Raw genomic sequence first — 25,085 nt, forward strand, 5'->3', positions numbered from 1 at the left:
CAAACAAAAAAAATTAAAAAAAAAAAAAAAAAAGAACAGTCGAGGAATGGAGCAAAGTTTATATGTGTCCAAAAGGGACATAAATGGCTATTAAGATTCCAGCAGAAGTAGTATCTGAATAAAGATAAGTTTGGGTTTATACAAGAACACTGATCAAACAGATTACTGTTAAACCCCTCATATCGTCTTTTTTTTTTTTTAAGGAATTGCTTAACTTATTTACTTTTTATGTGTATGAATATTCTTTCTGCACATATGTCTGTGCACCACATGTGTGTCTAGTGCCCTTACAGGCCAGAAAATGGTGTCAAGATCCCCAGCAACTGGGGTTACATACAAACAGTCATGAGCTGCTATGCAGGCTTTGAGAATAGAACCTTACTCTTCTGCAAGAGTAAGTGTTCTTAACCACTGAACCATCTCTCCCGCTCCCAAGTATTTACTCTGGATAAATTCCTCCTGCGCAGAAAGCTTGAAATTGAAGGCTAACTTAAAAAATAAAATGGCTTTTTACATCTTCTAGGACACTGCATTTTTAGTTAGCAATGAGTCTATCAGGGGTACTTAGGTCTCCAAATAGAAACCTTCCGGATTTGCGAGAAGCGCAGACTATGCAACTTCCCCTTGGAAATGAAGAAAGCTTGGATTAATTACTCTTGGCTGAGGATACTTCTCAACTCGGCTTTAATGGACTCATCACTTGTCTAGTGTGAGACAAGAGCATGGCCTCCACTGTAGCCAGGGGTGTGGAGTTAGAAAGGAACAGAAACGAAGGAGAGGCGCACACACCAGGAAAGAAGAAAGGAATCAATGAGAACAAAGAAAGAGAGGGAAAGGGAGGGAAGGAGGGAGGGAGGAAGGGAAGGAGGGAGGGAGGGAGGGAGGGAAGGAGAGAGGGAGGGAGGAAGGGGAGGAATAGAGGGAGAGAGAGGAGAGAAAATGAATTATACAAACAACCAGGAAAGTGTTCTCCCTGTCTATGTCTAAAAGCAAGAGATATGTCCTGAGCCTTCCTGTTAGTCCTTGCACTAGTTCAAACTGAGTTTCTGTTATTTGTAACCAAAAGCCTTGCTAATACATCTGCCCCAGCATGATCACTGAAGTTTACTCCTCTAAAAACAGACTTATAGGAAGAATTCCTACAATTTGCATGTAATACTGAATTACAAAGGAATTCTGATTTCCTTTGCTAGATTTGCTTGGGCTGGTAATTTTTAAAACCAGGCAATCGGTTCTAAAACCACTGTAGTTAAAACCAGGATTTTCATATCAAGGGCTAATATGTGGCTCTGGGCGTGTCTATGTGAGGTATACTGGGATTAAATGGGCAGTGAGTCTTTGTGTGTAGAAAGGCTGGCTTTCTCTCCACCACCTGTCTGCCTCCAGGAAGGTGAAGACAGAGATGAATACAAGAATAAACTGACCCAGAGGCATGTACTAGGGTGGGGTAGGATAAGAAAAAAAGGTAGATGAGAACAAGAAAAAAACTCACTAAAGACCAAAACATACAGGTGAAATGGGAGATGCACAGGGATAGGTAAATAAGAATATAAGCCTACTTATTAAAAAGGCTATGTTGAAAGAGCATGCATGTCCTGCACAGCTGAACACATGGGCAGGTGTGGGAGCTCTGAGACACAAAAGCTGCAGGCTCTCTGGGCCCCACCCATTCACTGTCCAACTGAACTTCCAGGCAGAGGAACCCTAATAAGTCACTGGGGACTTCCACAGTCCACATTCACAGAGTTCCTACTGCCCCCTCCTCAGCTGTCAGAGAACAGACCAGGACATTTTAGGAGCCAGGCTGTCATCTCAAGCAAGTCACCTCATCTCAGATACCCAGTTCATTCAGTTAAAAAAAAAAAAAAATGATTGTCCAAAGAGCAGTGAGGGCCACCTAGGTAGTTACCATACATAAGAATGTGGGAATTACAGGATGCTTTTTAAAGCAGGAAGCCTTCCTAATTCCTCAGCATTATAAAGAACCCTTGAGTGCTCAGAAGAATATGGAAATCATTTAAATGGCTTTGTCTAACTAAGCCCAGAGACCAAGGTTCAGTTAAGAGGCTGTTAATTCCCACTCCTGAGAGTTTTAATTAATTCTCCCACTTTGTTCAAGAGAACAAGAGGCAGTATTTCTGATCAGGACAACTAAGAAGTATCTGTAAAGATCTGTACAAATAGCCCACAGGAACAATAACCAAAGTTTTCATGCTGGAAAGGAAACTAAGAAAGGCCCGAATGACCACACAGAATGCACTGCTGGCCACGGACTGGAGCCATGCCTCTGGCACACACAGCTGAAGACACAGTCACTTTTCCACTGCCCCGAGAAGGTGCCTGTAGTTTGAGTCAGATCTTCATGGCCACAATTTTTTCCTCTTTACAAACATTTTGCTGTGCACTCTAAGTACTCTGTACTTACATACATGTTTATAAAAATAGTCAGAATTTCAGTAGTCATAAAAGCTGAAATTTGAGGGATGGCACAGTAGGTAAACTGAACTTTCCATGAAAACATGATGACCTCGGTTCAAATCCCCAGGACTCATCTAAAGAGCAGGCAAGGCTGAGCACATGCCTACAATGCAAGGTCTGGGAAGCAGGAATGAAGTGGAGACAGGAGCACTGTTGGACCTTGCTGGCCACCAGCCTAGCCAAAATCCCACAAGCTCCAGGTTCAGTGAGGAATGTTACCTCAAAGGAATAAGGTGGAAGATTGAGAGACAGCATGACATCTAACAATATCATGTTCGGGCTTCTAGGTGTACAGACATACACACTTCAAAAAAAAAAAATCAGAGTTTTACTTCTGTTCCAATTTAGACTTTAAGCCAGCTAAATCATGCCGCCGCCACCACCCCCACCCCCTCATCCCCCACCCAGGAGCCTCTTCAAAGCCGTCACTAACTATAGTAGGTTATTGATATTTGCTTGACCCTAGCCTGTCTCCTCTACTGGATCCTGACCAAGGGATCCAGCTAGCTATGCACAGCTCTTTACGGAATTTTGATGGCATTTGAGTGTTTGATGCCATGGCTGGGGTGAAACAGAATCCCAAAGATGTGACTGTTATAGCTTGTCCAGTGTCTACTGGGAGAGCACAGCCTCATTTAATACATACTCTGGTATATTCTCAGGGATACTGGGTAAGAGCAGTTTGGCATCATCCCTTGATTGGCACATCCAAGAGACTACCATCAGTGCTGTATCTGACTGAATTTAGTGACAGAGTTAGTTCTAGATCAAATGGAGCAAGGCAGATGCCATATGAGGTATCATTGGTGTGTAGGAAAACATTAAGGAATATGGGAAAACCCTAAGGCAGACCAGACCTTCATCAGGTCTGGCCATCACATCACTTTCAGAGTCAAGAGCTGTTTTTGAAAGCTACTTCTTTAAGGTTGTCAGAGTATATCTATCTTCTTGTCTTGATATCAAGTATCAAGGTGTTCAGGCTTAGCAAGTTGGAGCCCCATTTCCTTCAGTGCTTCCTATAAGCCCTGGATTATAGTTCCAAGATTCTTGTTATAGAGCACACACTGCTCCAACTGGTCAGGCTAGTTTACTTATATCAAAGCACTTTGCCTGTAAATGTACTGAGATTTTGAGTATATCACATTGGGCAGTTTCTTGGGGGAAAAAATTACTTTTTGTGACAAAGTCTTGCTGTAGAGTCCTAGGCTGGCCTTGAACTTATGATCTTTCTGCCTCATCATCCTGAGTGCTCAAATTAGAAGCAGGTACTACTATGCCTGATTCTTTCTTCATTAGCCATTTAGATAACATATACTTTAAGATGAATATGAAAGTAAAAGAAAAAAGTTATTACTTCCAAGCTGCCTAGACAGAAGAGCATGCCAAGTCCTAAATGTCAAGCATCAATGAGTCACAATGCTTCAGGGCTTCAGGAGAAATGTCAAAGCCACTAAAACTATAGCTGAATCTCAAAAGCTATACTGTGATGGTTAACGCCATTAACTTGACAGGGTCTAGAATCACTTTGGAGACAGATTTCTCATACGTCCATGAGGGAGTTTCTAGCCTGTGTTAACTGGGGGAGGAAACCCACCCTAACCGTGGGCAGCACTCCTGGGCTGGGGTCCAAGATTGAACAGAAAGGGGACAGTGACTGTTCCTAAGTTCTTAGAACTTGAACTCAGGTCCTTGAGCTTTCCCTAAAAGGCTGATTTCCTCCTGAACCATCTCCCCAGCCCTCCAAATTCAGGCTTTCATGACTAGTCATTGAAATTCTTATTGTAATCAGGATTAACTATGTTCGTCTCTCTCTGCTTCCTGACTTTGGATGCAATGTGACCAGCTCCATCATTCTCCTACCGACAGATCTTCCCTGACAACACCTGAAAACTGTGAGCCAACAGAAATCTTCCCATTCTTAAATTGCTTGAAACAGGTATTTTCTCATAAAGTAAAGGAAGGTACCAAACACAACCATTCCATGTAAGCCTCTAAAAACAGCCAACACAGACCTTAGGGAATTCCTGCCTGGTACCGTAAACCTGGCCAACTCCGTGTTGCTGATGAGGTCATGGAACCAAGAGGAAAGCCTACTATTGTCAATGTCCTAAACTAATACAATTCCTAACTCACCCTAAATACCTATCCTTTTATCCATAGATAAAGACTAGCTCTCAGACTTTATGAAAGAAGCTTCTTTGCACAGCAACTACAACTGTTCAAAAAGGAAAAGAACAACTGCCCAGGAGGTACTCATACCCAGTTGATATATTTACAAAACAACCCCTATATTACCAAGGTAACCAAACAATATGGGTACAGCCCTGCACATAGGAAAACATTCCCCACATTCCTTGGCTTCCTTAGGTCTTAAACCTCATGTACTCCCAAGAAAAACTTCTACTTTCTCTACTATCTACTATCTTATCTTTGGTACAGAGGTAAACGGCCATTCAAACATACAATGGAAGTAGACTCTAGCTACCAACAGTCCAGCAAAGACAATCCTAGCCTAACTTTGACCCTTTTGCCCTCCTCTATTTGGTTGGAATTCTCATCACCCAGTGATATAAATATCCACCTTTAGGAAACCTAGCAGATCCTCAAGTAATGAATTAAATAGCTTCTTGGTTAACCAGCATCTGTGTCATCATCCTTCACTCATGGACTTACTCAATGACTAAGGTATTACTGAGCATCTTAAAAGGTACAATAAATACTATCAGAGAAAGTTTTGTGTGCACAGCAACAGCAAGGACATAGGAAGAGATGAATAAAATTCTACCTTCAAAAGGCAGAATAGACTTTGTAGAGGAGGCCCCACTTACAGGATTAAGTCTGAGGCAATAAAAGACTTCTGGGAGAACAGCAACACCCTTGAAAATAGTCTTCCCAAAGCAAACAGGCTTTCTTTGATCTGACATGATTTCCACAAGCTTTCCAAGCAAAAGGTAAAATGAGGCTCCCAGCTCATCTTTCAGGTAATATGCTTTTGGAGAGAAACACACATTGATTTACCATGATCTCTTCCATAGTTATAAACATAGCTCAGCTCTGGCTACGGCTGCACATCCTTTATAGGCAGCTGGCTATATAAGGAACTCAAAGCATGAAGCTGGAACAGTGGTGTTTGTACATGTATGCAAATACCATGTGGAAGGCTGATGCTAAAACCAAGAGGAGAAGAGGGGACTCTGAAGGCTTTCTTCTTCTTGCCAGTTCCAGTAGACAAGGTTACTCATTACTAAAATCTGCATCAGAGACAGGGCAACATCACTCGGTGCTGGAGTCGGGGGTGAAATGAACACTATGCTTTTGCTTTCTGAAGGCACCATAGTTAATTGCCTGGTACCTCTTAGCTAAGCCTTTATAGGAAAGAACAGCCCTCTATCTAAGACCCTCAAGTGGGTAAAGATAGGGAAGGACTGGAGTGGTAGGTTATTTGGTAGTGTGCTCACCCAGCATGCACAAGGGCCTAGGCTCGATCCCCAGGACTGCATAAACAGGGTGTGGTGGCACATACCTGTTAGCAGGATGGGAAGTAGAGGCAAGACGGATCAGAAGTTCAAAGTCATCAATCAGTGGTTAGTTTAAAGCAAGGCTGAGCTACATGAGACTTTAAAGATGAGAATAAATTCAGAAGGAAATGGACAGAAAGGTTGCTTTAGAAGTACATATAGCAGAGGCATTGCAGAGGGGAATTTTAAAGGTAACAGTAGGGACAATGACAGTGTGCTCATAAGTGGAGGGAAGGAGGAATAGAGACAAGGCCAGCCTGGTCTACAGGACAGCTAAGGCTACACAAAGAAACTATGTCAAGGAAGGAAGGAAGGAAGGAAGGAAGGAAGGAAGGAAGGAAGGAAGGAAGGAAGGAAGGAAGGAAGGAAGGAAGGAAGGAAGGAAGGAAGGAAGGAAAGAAGGAAGGAAGGAAGGAGGAAAGAAAAAGAAAGAAAGAAAGAAAGAAAGAAAGAGAGAGAGAGAGAGAGAGAGAGAGAGAGAGAGGAAGGAAGGAAGGAAGGAAGGAAGGAAGGAAGGAAGGAAGGAAGGAAGGAAGGAAGGAAGGAAGGAAGGAAGGAAGGAGGAAAGAAAAAGAAAGAAAGAGAGAGAGAGAGAGGAAGGAAGGAAGGAAGGAAGGAAGGAAGGAAGGAAGGAAGGAAGGAAGGAAGGAAGGAAGGAAGACAAAAACTGTTTCCTTCAAGTGCAGTGAAGCAAGAAGGCAGCCACTTAGAGAAGAAACAGAAGATAGAAAGAGCTGGAGCAGAGTAAGGTCCAATAGTCACTGGGATAGCCTTGGCTAAGAAAGAAGACCCCTTAGCTAGAAACAGAAGAAATTTAGAAGTAATAGCAGTTGAACATGGTTATACTTTGAGAAGGGAAGGAAAATGAAAGAGTCATCTCAATTTGTCCCTCACCCTGTCTCCATGAAGTCAGCAATGACATCAGTTGAGAATAGACACGAAGGAGCTGCCACAAAAGATGGGACAGGAATACAAAGCTGTCACAGAATGCCTAAGGGGGGGCTGCCAGCCATTAAACTACCAATCCCTATGCTGCTATTGGGACCTACTAGGCACTCAACCAAAGACCCTGGCAAGACGCCACTTCACATGATTCCACTAGGTAGAGTGGTCAGTGTCTCTCAGTAAGGAACAGACGACAGAAGTCATGGGTACAGATAGTCAGAGATGGCCAAATTCTAGATCCTAAACTAGACTGGGGAGCTTGGTAGATAAGTTTATTGAATATGTTAACTAGAAACTGTCAGCACCCGTAAAAGACTGTGATCAGCAGGAGCCCCTAAGGAACTGCACATTATTGTCTGCTGCACGGGTTTGGAAAACCTACTTAGAATCAAGGCTGGGCAAGTGGCTCTGGAGCAACCAGGAGTTGTCAAATGATGGCACTGATCATCCTTCACCTAGCATCTGTGACATACATTCTCAGTACTTTACACGTGTTGAATTATTCATTTCTATTTTACAGTCAGGGAAGTGAAGTTCTGGGGAAGTTATATACATTGCCCAATGTCCCCAAAGATGAAATATGAATGCAGGGAGTCTGGATCCATGGTCTGTGCTGTTAACCAGTAGATGTGCCTATCACAGGAGTTGTTGGCTCTATCTTTAAGGACAACTACAGTCTAAATGAATGAAAGATAAGTCAGGTACCTACGTGTCTGTCTGTCTTTGCAGCTCTTCTGATCCAAGTGGCCACGCTACTGGATCAACCATTTGAGTTTGCAATGGCATAGCATAAGGTTTCATGCTTATGGCTTAAATGTGTTCACATTTTACTAGAACTAAGGTAAACTGTGTGGCGCATTCAGGCAGTTCTGTTTTGTGACTGACTGTAGGGTGATTATCCTACACACTCCAGGTGCTGAAGTTAGGCAGCAGTGAGTGTGAAGGGACTCACACCACTGTTAGAGTTCTCTTCCTGAGAAAATGAACTCCTGCTCAGAGGGCAGTGGGACAGTCCCACAGACACTGCTGGGAGCAATCTCCAGAGACTCCTTCATAGTTATGTGGGTTGGATCTACTGATCTCAGTGCAGGACACATGGGAACTGTTGATGAGTCAGGGAGCAGACAGCTGAGGGGGCTGAGGGCCTCTGGGTACTTGTAGCAGGAATTACCTAGTGCTTAGGCTTTGTTCAAAGAATGAACTGGAGGGTGAGCTCCCAGTAGCTCCTACTTAGCAACCACTGTTCTCTCCTTTTTCACTTTCTCCTTCCTGCTAACAGCATCTCAACACAGTGCATTTTGACTTTGTTCTGACTTTTCTTGGGCTTGGTAAATGAGGGACTGGTACTAGTTTAACCTCCTGTCTGAGGTCAAAGGGCAAGGCCCCTACAATGTACACTAGCTCACAGTTCAAACGTGTATATCTTCTTCTGGAAACTACCTCCTATGCAAGGAAGAATCAAAGAGAAAGAATTCAAAATCATAAGGTCAGAGAAAGATGTTCTCTGCCCAAGCACATGAACAGGTGGTGGGAGCTGGACACCTGGTCAGGAGGGTCCCCAGCGGGACTAGATCAGTAAAGGAACGGTCGCAAACAAAGGGCCGAACAGAATCAGATAAAGAAGGTGGGGTTACAGAGGAAGACAGCTGAGAGAAAGCTTCAAAGATAAAAAACAAAAATAAAAAATAAAAACAGAAAAGATAATACTTGGGGGAGTTACAGAAGCATGAAATGAAAAAGGCAGGTTGAAGATGCCTGGGGTGAGAGCCTGAAGAACGGAGACCTCAAGAGGCTGCACTTCCTCCTCCAGACTGAAGCTGAGTCCCAGAGGCGCGTGCCCAAATTCACACATAGTAAGAGCATCTTCTGGTTTGGGGAGATAAAAAAATTTGCACAAGGATTTCAGGTAAAGAAGGGAACCAATCTACCACAGAATACATCCAATATTCAATGTTTGATTTCCTGTTGTTAATGACTCTTTAAATCCTACAAGCAAAGGAAATGTATTTGCTATGGGTCCTGTGAGGGGTTTCTGGAGTTGTCACCTGGGTCAGAGGCCACCAGCAAACTTTATGGGCACCAGGGCTCACATCCTGTGTCTTGGAGCAGACAGAACCATCTCATTCCACCTTGTCGGAAGAACTGGTTCCTAAAGACAGACCCTCTGAGAAAGGACCAGTCACAGCATCCATACAGGGGTACAGATGTGGCCCCTACTTTCCCAGGAACACAGCAACCTACAGACTCTCTCAGTTAAAAGCTTCAATTTAGAAATAAAGAAACAAAGACTAAATGGTATGTATGCTTCCTAGCTTTCATCAGGAGTGTAGCTTTTTAAAAGCTTAGGATGGTGCCAATGTTTGTCACATGTCTGGTTGTCTCCACATGTTCTCTGGTGGCTGGGATGCCCTACTCCCTGCAAAGCAGTAGTTGAGCACAGACAGGATTTTGTTGCATTCTGAACCAACCATTCTCTGCATATTTGGCAGAACTGATTGATGAAGGGACAGGACCAAGAAACAGAGAAAATGGTTCAAGACCAGGCTGCCCGACCACTGCGATACCAGCAATCACCATGCTCTCAGCCTTTCTTGGGTTTAGCTAAATGAAGGCTGTAACTAGCTGACTCCTAATAGCCATCCAACTCTCTAATCATGTCTCAGCTGCCTCGAGTTCCCAACACAACTTACCATACGCCAGCCACATCACAGTTACAACAATCTTCTCAAAACACGTTAAACCTCACGCTGGATCCCACGTTGCCTCCTCCCTACAAACCCTGTCATTACAAGCCACTGTCACCCATGGCCCCAAACGGCCATCACTATTCCGTGTAATCTGGCATCTGCCTGCCTCTACCCACCAGGACTGAGTCCGGCAACACTGGTTTTCTCTGTGTTGAAACCCTCCAGACTCTCTTGCCTTGGGACCTCTGCACATGTGCCACCCACCTTGGCCGGGAATGTTCCTCGTGCCATTTTCCACCTGATTCGATACTATTGCTCTTTTGTTTCTGTAAAGTGCTATTTCCCCAAAGAGAGCTCCTGACCCTCTTCTTCAATCACTGATAGTCCTCCTGAGCCTTCCTTACTGCACCCTTGTAATCCCGTGTAATCCAGTGTTTATGTCCTGGGTCTATGTGACCTCCATCTCCCACTAAGGTGGATGAGATTCATTCAGCATTCCTCACTGCTGTACACACAGTACCAGAAATCCGTATTTGCTAAGGAAAAACTGCAGCTGCAAAGAATACATACAAAAAGTCCCGTGTCTGGGAGCTGGGCAGTGAAGATCTGTGTGTCCCTTCCAAGCAGGACACTTCCTGTCCTTCTTTCTACAGTTACAATGTCAAGCCTCTTATCTGTCAGGTGCTCTTACCCGTCCTCCCTCTCAAACAAATATATTTAGCCTAGAATCCCTCAGTGTGAAATGAGTGTGAACCCATCCTAACAGAGGACCCTGGATCTGAGGACAGTGTCATCCAGCCCCAGGGTCCATTCACCCCTCACTCACGCCACACAAATGTCTATGCCTTAGAGATCTGGCACCAACAACTTGCAAACAAAATCCTGGGCTTCAGAACACTGCAGCGAGAACTGCCCTGGAGCTTTCCTCCGGAAACACGGAGGCTCACCAGGCTGGCAACCAATACACCCTCTGCTCCGGATAGCATCAGGACTGAGAATGAGTTAAATGACTTCCGAACTCAGGCATTTAAGACAACAGCAGCTTCCTCTGTGTGTCCTGGAACACAAAGGCTGTGGACAGAATTTTCTGGTCACAGCGTATGGAGATCCTGAGCGCTTGTGAGCCAGAGTTAAAATACCCTAACTTTCCTCACTCTGCCCTAGCCTTTAAGTACAGAAGCTCATTCACTAGGCTGTCAGGGCAGAAACAAAGGCAGCCGCCTGTTTTCTCCCTTGGTGTCTATAATTAGATTCTCATGAAGAACTTGGCCACAATAGGGTTCGTTGGACAAATACCTCCCCCTATTACACACAGACACACAGACACACAGACACACACACACACACACACACACACACACAGCCAAAATACCCCAAAGTGTCTCTCCCCTTACTCATCTCCAGAGACCCAGACAAAGCAGCCAGTCACTTACCCTCTTCAGCCACGGGAAATGCTTGTACACATCAATGTCCCCATCCATGCTGGGTACCCATGTCAGCAGTTAGAGTCCTTGGTTGAGAAAAAGCCCTCTTTTCTGGCTGGAGCTCAAGCCCTCTCCTCCTCCCTGCCTCTGCCCCCTCCCCCGCAGGAACAGCAAGCTGTGTTCCAGTTTCCCCACTTCCCTGGCCTGTGTCCTGTAGCCTTTCTTTCCCTAAACAGGCTCAGATACACAAGACTCAGACTTGACGGTGCTGCTCCAGGGTCCTCCCCCACCACCCCCACAGGCAGGCAAGCAGGCAGGCAGGCACACAGACACATGGACACGCACACAGACCAGGACCGACTTCAGTCCTTCAGAGCAATAAAACCTCATCAAAAGGGGGAGGCAGAAGTTGTAAACACACACACACACACTTGAGCGCACACACTCACTCACACACGGGCAATGGGAACCTTCTCAGTGATATACCAGAGCCCGCCAGAGGGAAACAATCCGGAAGAAAAGGCCGTGTCTGGCTTCCCCTTTCTGGAGTGGCTGGAACTCATTACAGAGAGCCCCCGATTGATTTCCTGTCTCTCCCTCACTCATAGGCTCCCAGCTGCTCTCAGTTTATTTGGGACTTGGGAGACAACTAAAAATAAGCACCACTCCCTGAGGAGCTTGCTGGTTCCCACACACAGACACACACAAACACAGAGAGAGACAGAGACAGACAGACAGAGACAGACAGACAGAGACAGAGGGAAAAGGACCCCTTCCTTGAAGCCCATACCTACCCTTCTTAGAGATGGGCCATAGGTGGTACCCCAGTGAAAGTCTGGGTTTCCAAAAAGGACAGATTTAAAAACAGTTCCTGTCCTAGCTCAGAGATGTGCCAGGCCTAGGCAGGGTGAGTGCTGTCCTTTGCACTGCGGGCACTACCCACCAGAGGCCAACTGCTACAGCCTCAAGACCTTTACTACTGGCTCCCTCAGGGGATGCGGCTCCCCTCCGGGCTGTGAGCCACTACTGCCAGGGCCCTCCAGGTCACGTGCCACACCAGGGATTACTGCTTCAGTCAAGTCCCAGACTGCCTCCCTCCCGGCTACCTTCACTTCTGTAGGACCTGCTTCACAGAGCAGGGAGACAGAAAGGGTGAGTTTCCATGAGACTGGGGAGTGGCTCCAGCTAAGGAGCCCTGGAGAGCTTGGAGTGGGTCACATGCTGGCTCTCCAGGGTGCCCCTTTAAGACTCCCCAGTTGCCACACCTCCTCTCATTCTCTGACATCTTCTTTGAGAGCTCCCCCTAACACAGCTTTTCTCCCTTGCCCAACCCTTAATGTGTGGCCTTTGGCTATGACTGATTATGAAAGTGATCTTTGATGTGGGTGTAGTGGGAATGGCGGTTACATGCAAAGGCTCTGCTCAGCTGTCTGTCGTGAATGACTTGCAGGCGCATATCATGTGACTGCTGAGGCCTTCCTGTGTCTTTCCTGGGAATCCCAGCATAAAGCGAGGACTCCGCTGGGTGTCAACAGGCCCCTCAACACGACATCAATGTTCACTACAGCCCACAAGCCAAGCCAGAAAAAATGGCACAAATAAAGCTAGCAGCAAGGCCACAGATCAGAGGCCAGGGAGGAGGGCTCTAGCAGGCAGCTGGCATGAAGGGAGGAGTAAATTCCTGCAGACACACCCAGATCAGAGGGCAGAAGGAAAAAGCAGGCTCACTGCCCTGCCATGGTCTCTGGATCCCTTCCCTTATCCCAGCCTGGTTCCAGAGTGGTCTAAGAGCCATCACCTCCACCCAATGTTGTTTCCCCGACTAGACCTCAGTACAATGTGTGAGGAATACAAGGATAAAGAGGATTATAGATAGACAGACAGACAGACAGACAGACAGACAGACAGAGTCTAGGAACCTGGGAAAGTCAAATGAAGAAATGCATTAGGTAAGCAAACACTTGCTCTGCACCAAGACAAATGAAATGTACTTCCTGCCCGGAGTAGATAAAGAATTATGTTTCACGGTATGTAACAAAGGCGTGCAGAGGCTGGGGAGCTGATGTGGAGTGATTCCCACTCCCTTAGCATAAAGGAGACTTGTGCTTTCCACAGCGGGGCTTAGTGCCTGCCTTTACTTTTGCTAGGAGAAAAAAAAAAGAGTCAGGAATGAAGCTGTAAGAAGTTACTCCTCATTAGCCACTAACTTAGCTCCTGAGAGAGGAGGCTCGGATGAGTGTGTCAGCAGGACACGAGCACCCCCTGACTATTCTTCCTCAGCTCCTTCCTGATACATCCCAACCCTCCATTGCTGGCTAGAGTGTTCCTCCCCAGGCCTGAGGGACTCCCAGCCCATGACAAACCACAGCTGATGGTGCACACACAAGGCTCCACTGCACTAGACTGTGCAAGGTGCATCTCATTTCTGACTAATTTCTGACTTACTTCCATGCCAAGTACAATTCTTGTTACACAGAAAGGATTTAAGCATTCTCAGAACGAAAGAACAAAGCTCAAAACAGAGAGACTTATCAAAAACTTATACTCTACTTAGAAAAAATAATAAGTGCCGGTTGGTGGTGGTGCACGCCTTTAATCCCAGCACTCTGGGAGGCAGAGGCAGGTGGATCTCTGAGTTTGAGGCCAGCCTGGTCTACAGAGTAAGTTCCAGGACAGCCAGGGCTACACAGAGAAACCCTGTCTCAAAAAAACCAAATCCAAAAAAAGGGTGTAATGGCCTCTTTGCCTAGTAACTCAACTGGTGTCTGATGGACTAGGGGCGGGTGGAGAAGAAAGGAGAGGGAGGAGAGCAGGGAGTTCAACTAAACTCTTGGCACTTTGTATGTCCGAAAACAGCAGCTCTTCCCTGAGTCTGTTTTGCTAAAAACACCAAAGTATGTTTTACTTACTTCACTTCCACCCCCAAATCCACAAAAACCACCCTCCAAAGGATCTGGAGCAGAGCATGCGCACATGTGGCTGGCAGGAAGGACAGGGTTGGGGACACGTGAGCTAGTGGAACAGGAACTTTAGGTACCTACAACTCCAGGCATCCCCAGGTGCTCAGCCAGCACTCCCTCACAGTACCACAGGGGAACCCAGTGAAATCACACCCACCTCAAAGGCCATCCTGATCAGGGGGTACCTTTTTGGTAGTCCACAGATTTCAATAAATCAGATAAGCCCATAAATGCATTCATAATATTTATATACACACACAAAGCATCAACTCTCTATAGCTCTCTCTGAGTCTAAAGCTAGTTTTCATCTTAGTATCAAAACAGTACATGGCAGACAGACATAGACAGACAGACACAGACAGACAGACACACACACACACACACACACACACACACAAGGGCCGAGACCTAGCTTCACCTGGCCTGAGCTTGGGAATGGTTGTCCTTGATATTTCAGTGACGTAGGGGTTGCATTCATGATTGCACTATACTGCTGCTTCAGGGGGATGCAGGAGCTGGCAGGACAAGAGACAAATTCTATCATACTCAACTGCTATCTGTACCATGAAAGTAGTTATAGCCAATGCTAAGCTAACCTGTGACTGAGCTTTGGTAAAACCTCATTTATAAATACAGAAAATTGATTTTTTTAATGATTTCCACATCATAAAATATTCTTGTGATTTTTCATCAGTTATTAAAATGTGAAATTCATTCTTAGCTGATGCAAGGGCAATAGGCCAAATACAGGCCAAAGTTCACAGGCCTCGTCCCCGTCTATAGTGAGTTGCGGGGTTGGAAGGGCTGGTAGTGAAAATGCCCAGTTGGTACACTGGGGTAGAGACAGCCTGGAGTTAATTGCCCGTTGCTAAGAAGCTCCAGGGAGACACTCACTGGGCTGGTCCCAGGACCACACCTGACGTAGTTCAGAATAAGAAACCCACTTCCTCAAAGAAGTCAGTACTAGGCGAATGCATCCTGTGGCTGGCCACAGTGTGCTGAAGGGGCAGAAGGCTCTGGGCAGTCTCTCACACAGGCCTTCTTTGCGGGTTGAGGGCCAGCGGGTATCTACATGCTTAGACCTTAAGTCATGTTCATCTGGCAACACTACCTACCACGTCCCCTGGGCCTGAAGCAGGAAATTCAGAGGGAAAGATTTATTTGCCATGTCACCAGTGTTTGTACATTCTTGGCCATTTATAAACACTGGTTCCTGGGGGCTGCAACAGTCCCTTTGGTCAGGTCCTGAAAGGATCCAGATTGCCAGAATTTACTTGCTTAGTTAGGGAGGTGGGGGAAGCAATAAAAACCCATGGGGGAAAAAGCAATACTGTTAAGTCTGCAGTAACTGAAAGTCCCTCAAGTGTTAGCTGCAGTGCCAGGAAAATTGTGTTCAGAAGCCCCCAAGGCACGAGGAGTGCTTCTAGGGCGGGGCTGACAGACAACGTGTGGCCCAGAAAATGCCTCCTGGGACGTAAAGAACCATCCTCCTGGGCCTTGGCTAAAAGGTCAAGCCTGGAGAGAGTTTCTTGCCACTAACAAAGGAAAGGTCAAACAAGCCTCAGCGCCCGTCTCTCCTTCCCAGCTCCACAATGGACCCTTCCCTGCCAGCTATTTGTCCACTATTTCCTAAAGAAAATGAGAAAGGACTCGGTTTTGACAGAGCCAGACACACTGCTCAGCAGCCTTACAGGAAGAAGAAAAGAAAAAAAAAAAATTCAAACTATTTTCTCTTATAAAATCTATTACCTGATTCCTAGTCCTTGGCCTTTAGACATTGTAGCGTTTGTCCCTGCCTGCCACCTACTGGCTTCTTGAAGTACTGCACATGGGTCAAGTATGGCCACTGCGCACCATCCACTAGGGCATGCCCAGTGACTACAGTGGGGAGACACTGATCCCTACTTAGTTCTGAGAGCTCATGAACCGCACACTATGCCTGCCATTGGAGAGGTAGGAAACACACACCAACGTGTGAGTGTGAGTGTGAGTGTGAGTGTGTGTGTGTGTGTGTGTGCATACACTGACAAACAAGCTCAAGACCTTTTTTTTTTAATTTATTGATATATTTATTTACATTTCAAATGATTTCCCCTTTTCTGGACCCCCACTCCCCGAAAGTCCCATCAGTCCCCTTCCCTCCCCGTTTTCCCACCCAACCCTTCCCACTTCCCTGTTCTAATTTTGCTCTATACTGCTTTATGCACTCACAAATAAGTGGATATTAACCTAGAAAACTGGAATACCCAAAACATAATCCACATATCAAATGAGGTACAAGAAGAACGGAGGAGTGGCTCAAGACCTTCTAAGCAGCACACTACTATGAAACTATAAGCCACCAAATGGCATCCCAATCTTCTGTTTTTAAAACCCAGAGGAAAGGTTTCCCTACAAATCTCCGGCCTGTAGTTTTGTACAATGTACAAAACAAAACAATGTAAAAATGTTCCCTATAAGCATACCCAGACCGGAATTTTAGTCCTGCTGGAGAACAGTTACAGAAAAATGAAGCCCATGGCAAAAGAATCCCAAGCTGACAGTTTTTATAACCTGTGAGACAGCTTTCTCTCCTGCCTCTCCTGAACCACCTCTAGCTTCCCAATATGGAGAACAGATCTGCCTCCTTGGCCAGGTGAAGAGCTGCAAAGTGACTGTGGCAGAGAGAAAAGCTCTCGGCTCTGCATGGGGAGCTGCAACGGGAGGAGCCGCCATCTATGCAAGGCAAAGACAGGCTCGCCCGAGGCCTAGCTCAAAGGCTATGTGAGGGAGCCTGCATTGACTGGTCTAAGACCTCAGAGGTGCACACACCCTAAGTGGGGCCTCCCACAATGCACAGCTGAGGCGGGTATTGGCACCGTTCTTAAGATGCAGGCCTCAGCTGAGACTCCCTAAACTGCCTCCACTTGGAAAACTAAGACATGTGGAAACTAAGACCAAGGCTGGTATTTTAAGGGAGGCCTGTTGCTCTAGTCCCCAGAGTAAAACACTGGACAAAATGCTTACCCACGAGGCTGGAGACACAGCTCAGCTTTTTTGTACACAAAACCTGGCATCCCCACCACCACATAACCCTGGAATAGTGACATGGGCCTATAGCACTAGCACTAGAGAGGTAGAAGTGTGAAGATCAAAACTTTAAGCTAATTTGCAGCTGTGCAGTGAAGTGAAGGTCTAGCCTGGACATGATACCCTTTTCCATAATATATACATACATACATATATACATACATACACACACACACACACACACACACACGCACGCACGCACGCACGCACGCACGTATTATGCATATAGAAAAAGGAAAAAGGGAGAGAGAAAGGGGGAAGTAGGGGAAGAGAGTGGGAGCTAAGTTAGCTAGGCCAGATCTTGTAGATACCCAAACTAAGCTGGCATTTCCAGTAGGACACTGAGTCTCAGAGTACAGAAGAGGACAGAGCACTGGCCTGTTAAAGTCCTTCTACCTCCTAACCCCACCTTGCCTTGGTTTGGCTTGCTTTCCCATGCCGAAGCTAACTGACCTGGACACCTGCTGCATTACAAAGGAAAGCTTGGGCTCCTGGGGTAAGGCTTCAGGTGTGCATGTGCCCCAATTCCAGCGAGAACAGTAGCCTCTTGGAGCAAGCATCTCTGCCAACTACTGACGCACATCCTACAATGTGCCTTGACTTGCTCTCGCCTTGCTGCTGCTGGGCTCCCCTGCCCCTTCTCTGACTTCATCCTGAACTTTCACCAAGGATATCCTTGGCTCATAGCCATAGAATCCCACAGCAGGCTATACCAGCTGCTAGCAGAAGAGGGGTGTATGTACCAGAATGTTAGAGGAACACCCAGAGCTGCTCCGTCTGGCAACTGCTGGCTCTGGAGCTCACATCAGCGATACACTAGCAAAAGTGTCTCCTGCCCTAGTCGAACACTCCACGCTGGATGGCTAATCTCTTTAGAAGGTTCCACACACAGCCAAGCTGACCACATCAAGAAAACGCCGCAGCCAACCAAGCAGGTATGGAAAAGTAGACAGACACGCCCCTTGCAGACCACATGAAAGCCCTCTTGTAGTGCAGCCAGAAGTCTCAGAAGCATATCTAGTGGCACCAACCCTTTCTTGCCTGTGCTACCTGTCAGGCCTCTAAGAAACACCTCTCTCTTTTCTTGGCTTCAGAACTGTCTGGTATGGAGTAAGAGCTCTTATACCTCCAGCCTCCTCAACAGCATAAACTTGCACCTCACCACAGCACAGAGAAAGCGAGCTGCCCTATCTGGAAATCAACTCAAATACAATCACAAGACAGACTGCTCCAGCTCCTTGCAGGGGTTTCTGGCTGAGTCCTCTGTGAGCACTTCACGCTGTCCACCAAACATAAAAGACAAAAGCCCTATCTCCTGAAGGTGCCATTTCTGCCGCCTACAGGACAGGAGTGAAGCGCCTCATTGAGTCCCCTTTGCAGGTAGCAGGCAGCCTCAGCATGCCTTGGACTCCAAGAAATTGTACAAAGGCCTTGTCAATCCAACTCCATGAGTAGGGCCAGAATTCAGACACAGACATTAAGGAAATCCCAACCTCTTGCTCCTTGTTTCACTGTTCCCAGAGCAGAGAGCCGTACTTATGCCTTCCAAGCCTAGAGCCCACTTCTCACCCCACACACTGCCAAGGGGCAGGGCAAGGGTCTAGGCCACAGAGCTCTAGAAACTTATGGTTCAGCAGTAATTAATCCTGGGCAGGTCTGTTGCTCTTTGAGGTCATCCTGGCAGAATATAACCAAGATTCTTGCTGGCTACGTTACTACAGCAGTGTTTCAGCCCTGCAGGAACAACCCCTGGGCTCAAACACACTCAGCTATCAGCTCTGATGTGGCAGTGCCCTCTCCTCTAGGACATAAAGGAACTGGTCAATTTGCCCTCTTCTAATCAGCAGTCATGCCCCCACACCCAACACTACATCTCTACAAGCCCCTTTATCTTAGGGGCCCTATGGTGCCTGAAGCTTTTACATCGCTGGAGAACACCAGCAGCAGGAGATCAAACTTCTCATGACAGGACCCTTCCTCTCTGGCCAGAGCTCAGTGATTCTTAGCAGGGGTCATGTGACACAAGGCTAGCTAATCCACAGCTCTGCTGAAAAGGTTTATGTTTAGACTATGAAGATAGCTCAGTGAGTTAACGCACTTTCTGTGTGTGCAAGACTGATGACCCAAGTTCAGATCACTAGAACCCACGTAAAAGCCAGATGTGGGATGCATCTATAATCACAGCAAGTCTATGATGAGATGGGGCAGGGGTTGGGGGAAGAAACAGGAGACTCCCTTGTTAGATCATGGGCTGGGAGTTCCTGGGGTATCAGCCAGTGAAAAACAAGAAAGACTCTGTCTTAGAAACAAGGCAGGTGAAAACCAGCATCCAAGGGTGTTCCCTGACCTCCACATACATGCCATGGCACGCATACACATCACGTATGAACAGACACACAGGCATTATACATACTATGGCATGCACACTCACACATAAACAGGCACACACACACAAGAAATATAATTGTTTTAAAGTTTTGCATTTCTATTTCATTGGCACCTAGTAGTTTTATTTGCCTAGAGGATTTATCTCCAACATAATTTATCAGGTCAAGGAAACTCTTTGCTTTGGAGATTTGAGGGGTTATTTTTGTTTGTTTTAATGGAGGAGAGTGAGAAAGCTGTAGCTCAGGTGATAAAGTATTTGCTAGCATGTTCCGGGTTCTCAGTTCAACACCCAGCATCACCTAAAACTAGGTGTACACCTAGGAAGAGTCTGTATGAAAAATAAAATATAAAAAGGAAGCGCAATGACTTATGTGTGTGTGTGTGTATGTATGTGTATGTGTGTATGTGTGTGTATGTGTGTGTGTTTGTGTGTGTGTATGTGTGTGTATGTGTGTTTGTGTGTGTATGTGTGTGTATATGAGTGTGTGTGTGTTTGTGTGTGTATGTGTGTTTGTGTGTGTGTATGTGTGTATGTGTGTGTATGTGTGTATGTATGTTTGTGTGTGTATGTGTGTGTATGTGTGTTTGTGTGTGTGTATGTGTGTGTTTGTGTGTGTGTATGTGTGTGTGTGTTTGTGTGTCTGTCTGTGTGTGTGTGTTTGTGTGTCTGTGTGCATGTGTGTACATACACGCAGATGCATACACACAGACATTTTGGGGTGTCTTCCAGGAGTCATTCTCTCCCTCCACTCTTCTCTTCTGGCAGCAGCCACCTTCTGCGAGCTAGGCAGGCCCAGCTCACCTTGAACTACTTATGACAAACTGAAGTAAACTTCTTGACTGAAATGCTTCAGACTGGAAATATTTTAGTTGTTTTTGGTTTTGTTTTTTTTTTAAAAAAAAGATATTATTATTATCATTTACACAGAATCTGCTGGCTAAGCATACCTAAATCAAGAAATGTAAAATAAAATTTCAAAAATTCTGAAATTCAAAATTCCCCAAATCTGAAATTGTTGGATGTCTTGATGAGAGAGGCTCCCGACTTGCTCTGGGTCTAATGCCCTATCATTCTTTCCCAGCCTCCTCTGATGCTTTAGTAGCATCTTGGCCACCAGACCAATGCGAAGTATGCTGGAGGATTTCAGGAAAACATCTCTCCCCTTAATTAAAAATAAATAAAAAGAGGACATACTGATCAAAAGAAACTGATCAACTCTGGACGTCAACTCTGGAGCTGTATAGCTGTGCCTGATCTTTGTCAGCCACTAAGGACACACATGAGGAAAATCTAGCCCCATCCAATGATAAGACAGAAAGATGGGAGGGGCTGGTCTTTGAAGTCATCTAGAACCAGTGTTTTCACATGGGCATGCCCAGCCTCTCTACAGGTTTCTAGTGATCTAAACCCTACTATTAACACTGCTTTGTTGGAGAAAGTGCCCCAGCAGATAGTGATGCTATGTGGCAGAACTGGACAGTGTCAGGCTAACATTCCAACAAAACTCTGAGGTATGTGACAGAGCCAGTCTGTGTGCAGGAGAGACTGGTACAAACATGCACACAGTGCAGTCTGTGCTGAGCAGGAGGCACAGGCCTATCCTCCTTGGTTTGTCCCCCAAACTGCTTCTCCTGTTCCAACACTAATCCCAATCCACCTCAGAGTCCTTAAAAAAAAAAAAAAGGTTGTGATGACACGGGCCTTTAGACCCAGCTTTCAAGAGGCAGAGGCAGGAAGATGTCTAGGAGTTCAAGACTAGCCTGGTCTACATAGAAAGTTCCAGGCCAGCCAGGGAAAAATAGACCCTGTCTGAAACAAAAAGGAATTTTAAAATAAAATCAGTGATTAAAGCAAACTTCGATGAATCACTTCAACATAGTTTAATGTCTGATCTGAAATCTCTTTATTTTTCACAAGCTCTTAACCAAACAGGCCAAAATGTGTGTGGCAAGTCTTTCACAGGAAAGAGCACTCTAAAGCACCTAGTGACCTGTTCACTGCTCTGAATTTAGTGGCTGTACAGAGAAGACCCAGTGTGAGATGTGTGTAGAGCCGGACGGTAACTGACCTGAGGTCAGCCGGACCTGAGAAGCCGACAGGCCTTTCTGCTCAGACTCAAAGCCCTAACACGCAGCTCTGGCTTCTAGAAATGTTTATGTGAACTTCTGACCCCCAAAAAGGACACCATTCATGGGTGGTTGATGGGAATAATTACTCTAAAAGATTTATGAGCACAATAGCTTTTAGGGAAATCTATCTTAAGCAGTGGATTCCTGCAATCACTGTAAATAATCTGTCCCTAAAAACTGTGCAAAGCTGAACACAAGATTTTTTTCCCAAGCACATCAACTGAATTTGGAACATAATTATGTTTAATATATTTCCCCCAAAATATTTTAGTGAGTATATTTCATGGTACACATTAAAAATACTGATAAATTTGAGTAAACTGTAACGCAACAATCAAACCTACTAGATGGAAAAACAGGCACCTAGTTATTTGCTGTGAGGTTAAGTCAGGCCTTTGAGGGCTACAAGGAAAAGACCCAAATAGTTAAAAGAATGATAGCGTTAACTACAATTTTCCAAAACCCCATGTCTTGAAACGCATAGCACTTAGGAAAATATACACTCAAATAAAATAATAGGTTATTTCAATATGGCACCACCAAAACACCAAAGAAAAATGAGCACAAGATTTGAACAGAGGGCAGAACAGACCTGCCCAGGAGGTTAGGTGGCGGCACGGTGTGGGGGAAGAACACTTTAAATTATTTTTGAACTTATCCTTTCAAATCATCCATTAGAACAGCTTACCTTCATAATTTAACTATATTAGTAAAACAATCCATAAGTGACCATGTATATATGTGGAATGTTTTTCACATAGGGTATCAAATTAAAAGCTTGGAAACTATAGAGAATACTAATAAGCTAATTTATAAAAGCTTAGCCTCGGCTGGGGGTTGGTGGCGCACGCCTGTAATCCCAGCACTCTGGGAGGCAGAGGCAGGCGGATTTCTGAGTTCGAGGCCAGCCTGGTCTATAGAGTGAGCTCCAGAACAGCCAGGGCTACACAGAAAAACCCTGTCTCAAAAAAACCAAATCCAAAAAAAAAAAAAAAAGCTTAGCCTTCTCACTAAAAACATATACCAAAACAGCAGTGAACCTTTTCCCCTTATGAAACTGCTAAAGCCATTTTTTAATCTTGGTGATTATTTCTGACCTCAGGATAACATGGGCAAGACTTGTTTCAAACTCAGCCAATGAAAATAAAGACAAAGACATTCTTCTGAAAGGAGATTTGGAAAAATGTGTCAAGGACTTACTTAAACATATTAACATTTTTGGATTATGGTTACCAGGGTTGGCCAACTGCTTAGGGCACACCTGGTCATCCTTATTCATTATCTAAAATCAAGTTTAACTGGACATTGTAGATTTTAAATGACAACCCTAGCTGATCTCTGCAATTATACTTCTAGAAAATCCTAGAGCCAGAAAAAGGTAGTCACTACAGCCATGCTGCATACGATCAGACTTCAAATAAACTAAATGTCAGTGTTAGAAAGGCTGTCACAGTGTGGAACAGAGACTGAAGTAAAGGCCACCCAGAAACTGTCCTACATGGGGATTCATCCTATAAACAGTCAACAAACCCAGACACTACTATGGACAACAAGAAGTGTATACCAAAAGGAGCATGACATGGTTGTCTCCGGAGGGGCCCTGCCAGAGCCTTACAAATACAGAGGCAGATGCTAGCAGCCAACCATTGGTCTGGGCGTGGGGTCCCCAATGGAGGAGCTGGAGGGTGGTCCAGAAGAGCTGAAGGGGTTTACAGCCCCATGGGAAGAACAACGATTTTGGCCACCCAGGACTCCCAGGGATTAAACCATCAACCATCAACCATCAACCAACATGGTTCTAGCCAAAAATATGGCAGAGGAGGCCTTGTTGGGCATCAGTGGGAGGAGTGGTCCTTGGCCAGGTGAAGGCTCAATAGATGCCCCAACAAAGGGAAATCGAGGAGGGGGGGAGTGGGAATGGGTCGGGTGGAGGGACATATATGTGAAGGCAGGGAGTGGGAGGAGGGGTTGGGGTGTTTTGGGGAGGGGGGAAATCAGGAAACGTTTTACCATTGGAAATGTAAATGAAGATTATATTCAATAAATAGAAAAGAAAAAAGAAAAGGAAAGAAAGGCTGTCGCATAAACGGAAGCACAGTCACATAACATGACCAAGGGACACACGCTCAGTGTAAACTATACAGTGAAGAAGACAGACAAAAAACTGCTGAGCTATGGGAAGACAGGACTTCTACTCAGAACCTTCAATGACTCTCCTGGCTATGTGCTGGTAAGGTTCTGGACAGAACTGTAAGGGAGCCAGCAAAAATAAGGCTCTGGAGACACATGAAAGAACTCAGAGAACAGAAAGGGATGTGTTTACAAGGGCTCTGGTGATTACATGGGGCTGCCTAGACAGACCAAGCTACATGCCCTATTTTAAGATCAGTTCATTTGAAACTGTTTTCTATCTTCTCACTTCCTTTTCATGTTTAAGGTCATAGACATATTCACAGGTTCTGCCCACTGCTACAAAGGCATCTTTGGGAAACCATTATACTGCGCACTGCCCTGACACAGGTACAGGACAAAGGCACCAGGCAGGCAGCCTATATAATGAAAATATTGAATAACGCATGTAATGAAGATAATGAGGGACTGTTCATTGCTGAGGAAGGCATGAGATGAGATACTCTGACATATTCCTCTACAACAGAAAGGAGGCTAGGACATCTGGGATGGAGGCTGTCTAATCATAAATGACATGATTTATGGATAAGGCTGTCCCAACACCAGCCTCCCCCACACTCGGGCACCCCTCTTTCATTCCCCTCATTCTCTGGCTTCCCAGCATCCTCCCTCTCTAGCGCTCAATGCCCACATCCCAGTTTAGCTCCTCATCTAACCGGTTCCTAGATAATGTGAATTTTCCACCTGTCGACCTGCCCATCTGCTGTGGGAAAGCAGTTGGATAATCTAAAGCTGTAGCACGTTTGTAGATTAATCCCTCATTCCCTTCCCCTACAGCCCAGCAAAGCCCCAGGCCTGAACAAGAGAAATCATTTTTAAAAAACTAAATAAAAATAAATAAATAAACAAATATCAATTATGCTTAGTGCACAAAAAGTAGTTATAGGGCAAGAATCATGGGCAGAAACAAAGAAAGTAATAAATCAAGCAGACTTTAGGTTGTGGTTTAAAATTCCACTAAGGGAATCCAGCAAGTCACTCATATAATTCTACAGGTGTCTATCTGACCCTGGATTCCTCACCTCAGAAGAGCTACTGAAGACCGCAAGAAGGCAGAATATAACAGACTATAACAGAAGGCAGGATATAACAGACTATAACAGAAGGCAGGATATAATATAAGGCTTAAATAACTTGACTAGGCTTCTTACTCCTGCTGAGGACCACCCAATGGGATACGCCCAAAGCTATGTGGGAAGTAAGACAGGGCTGGGAGATGCAGGGAGAAGCCCTTGGCTCTGGCCACTGGTGGCATTCCACTGCTGCATAGTTACGTGTCCCACAGTTTCCATAGTC

General features: G+C 45.5%; 1 protein-coding gene across 4 annotated transcripts in view; it reads right to left on the reverse strand.

Moving 5' to 3' along the window:
* The window catches only part of Ppfibp2 (PPFIA binding protein 2), a 145,910-nt gene that overhangs the window by 63,227 nt on the left and 57,598 nt on the right, over positions 1 to 25,085 (reverse strand). The window contains exons 1-2 of one of the 4 annotated variants that reach the window (XM_052155294.1): positions 11,539 to 11,553; positions 11,062 to 11,138 (exon numbers count right to left, since the gene is read on the reverse strand). The exons of the other annotated variants lie outside the window; for them this stretch is intronic. Coding sequence (XP_052011254.1) covers positions 11,062 to 11,109 — 48 coding nt within the window. The 5' untranslated portion in view covers positions 11,110 to 11,138; positions 11,539 to 11,553. Of the gene's footprint in view, positions 1 to 11,061; positions 11,139 to 11,538; positions 11,554 to 25,085 lie in introns of those variants that run through there. 4 annotated transcript variants of the gene reach the window in all.

This window comes from Apodemus sylvaticus, chromosome 1 (genome assembly GCF_947179515.1).
Source record: "Apodemus sylvaticus chromosome 1, mApoSyl1.1, whole genome shotgun sequence".
Taxonomy (NCBI): Eukaryota; Metazoa; Chordata; class Mammalia; order Rodentia; family Muridae; genus Apodemus; species Apodemus sylvaticus.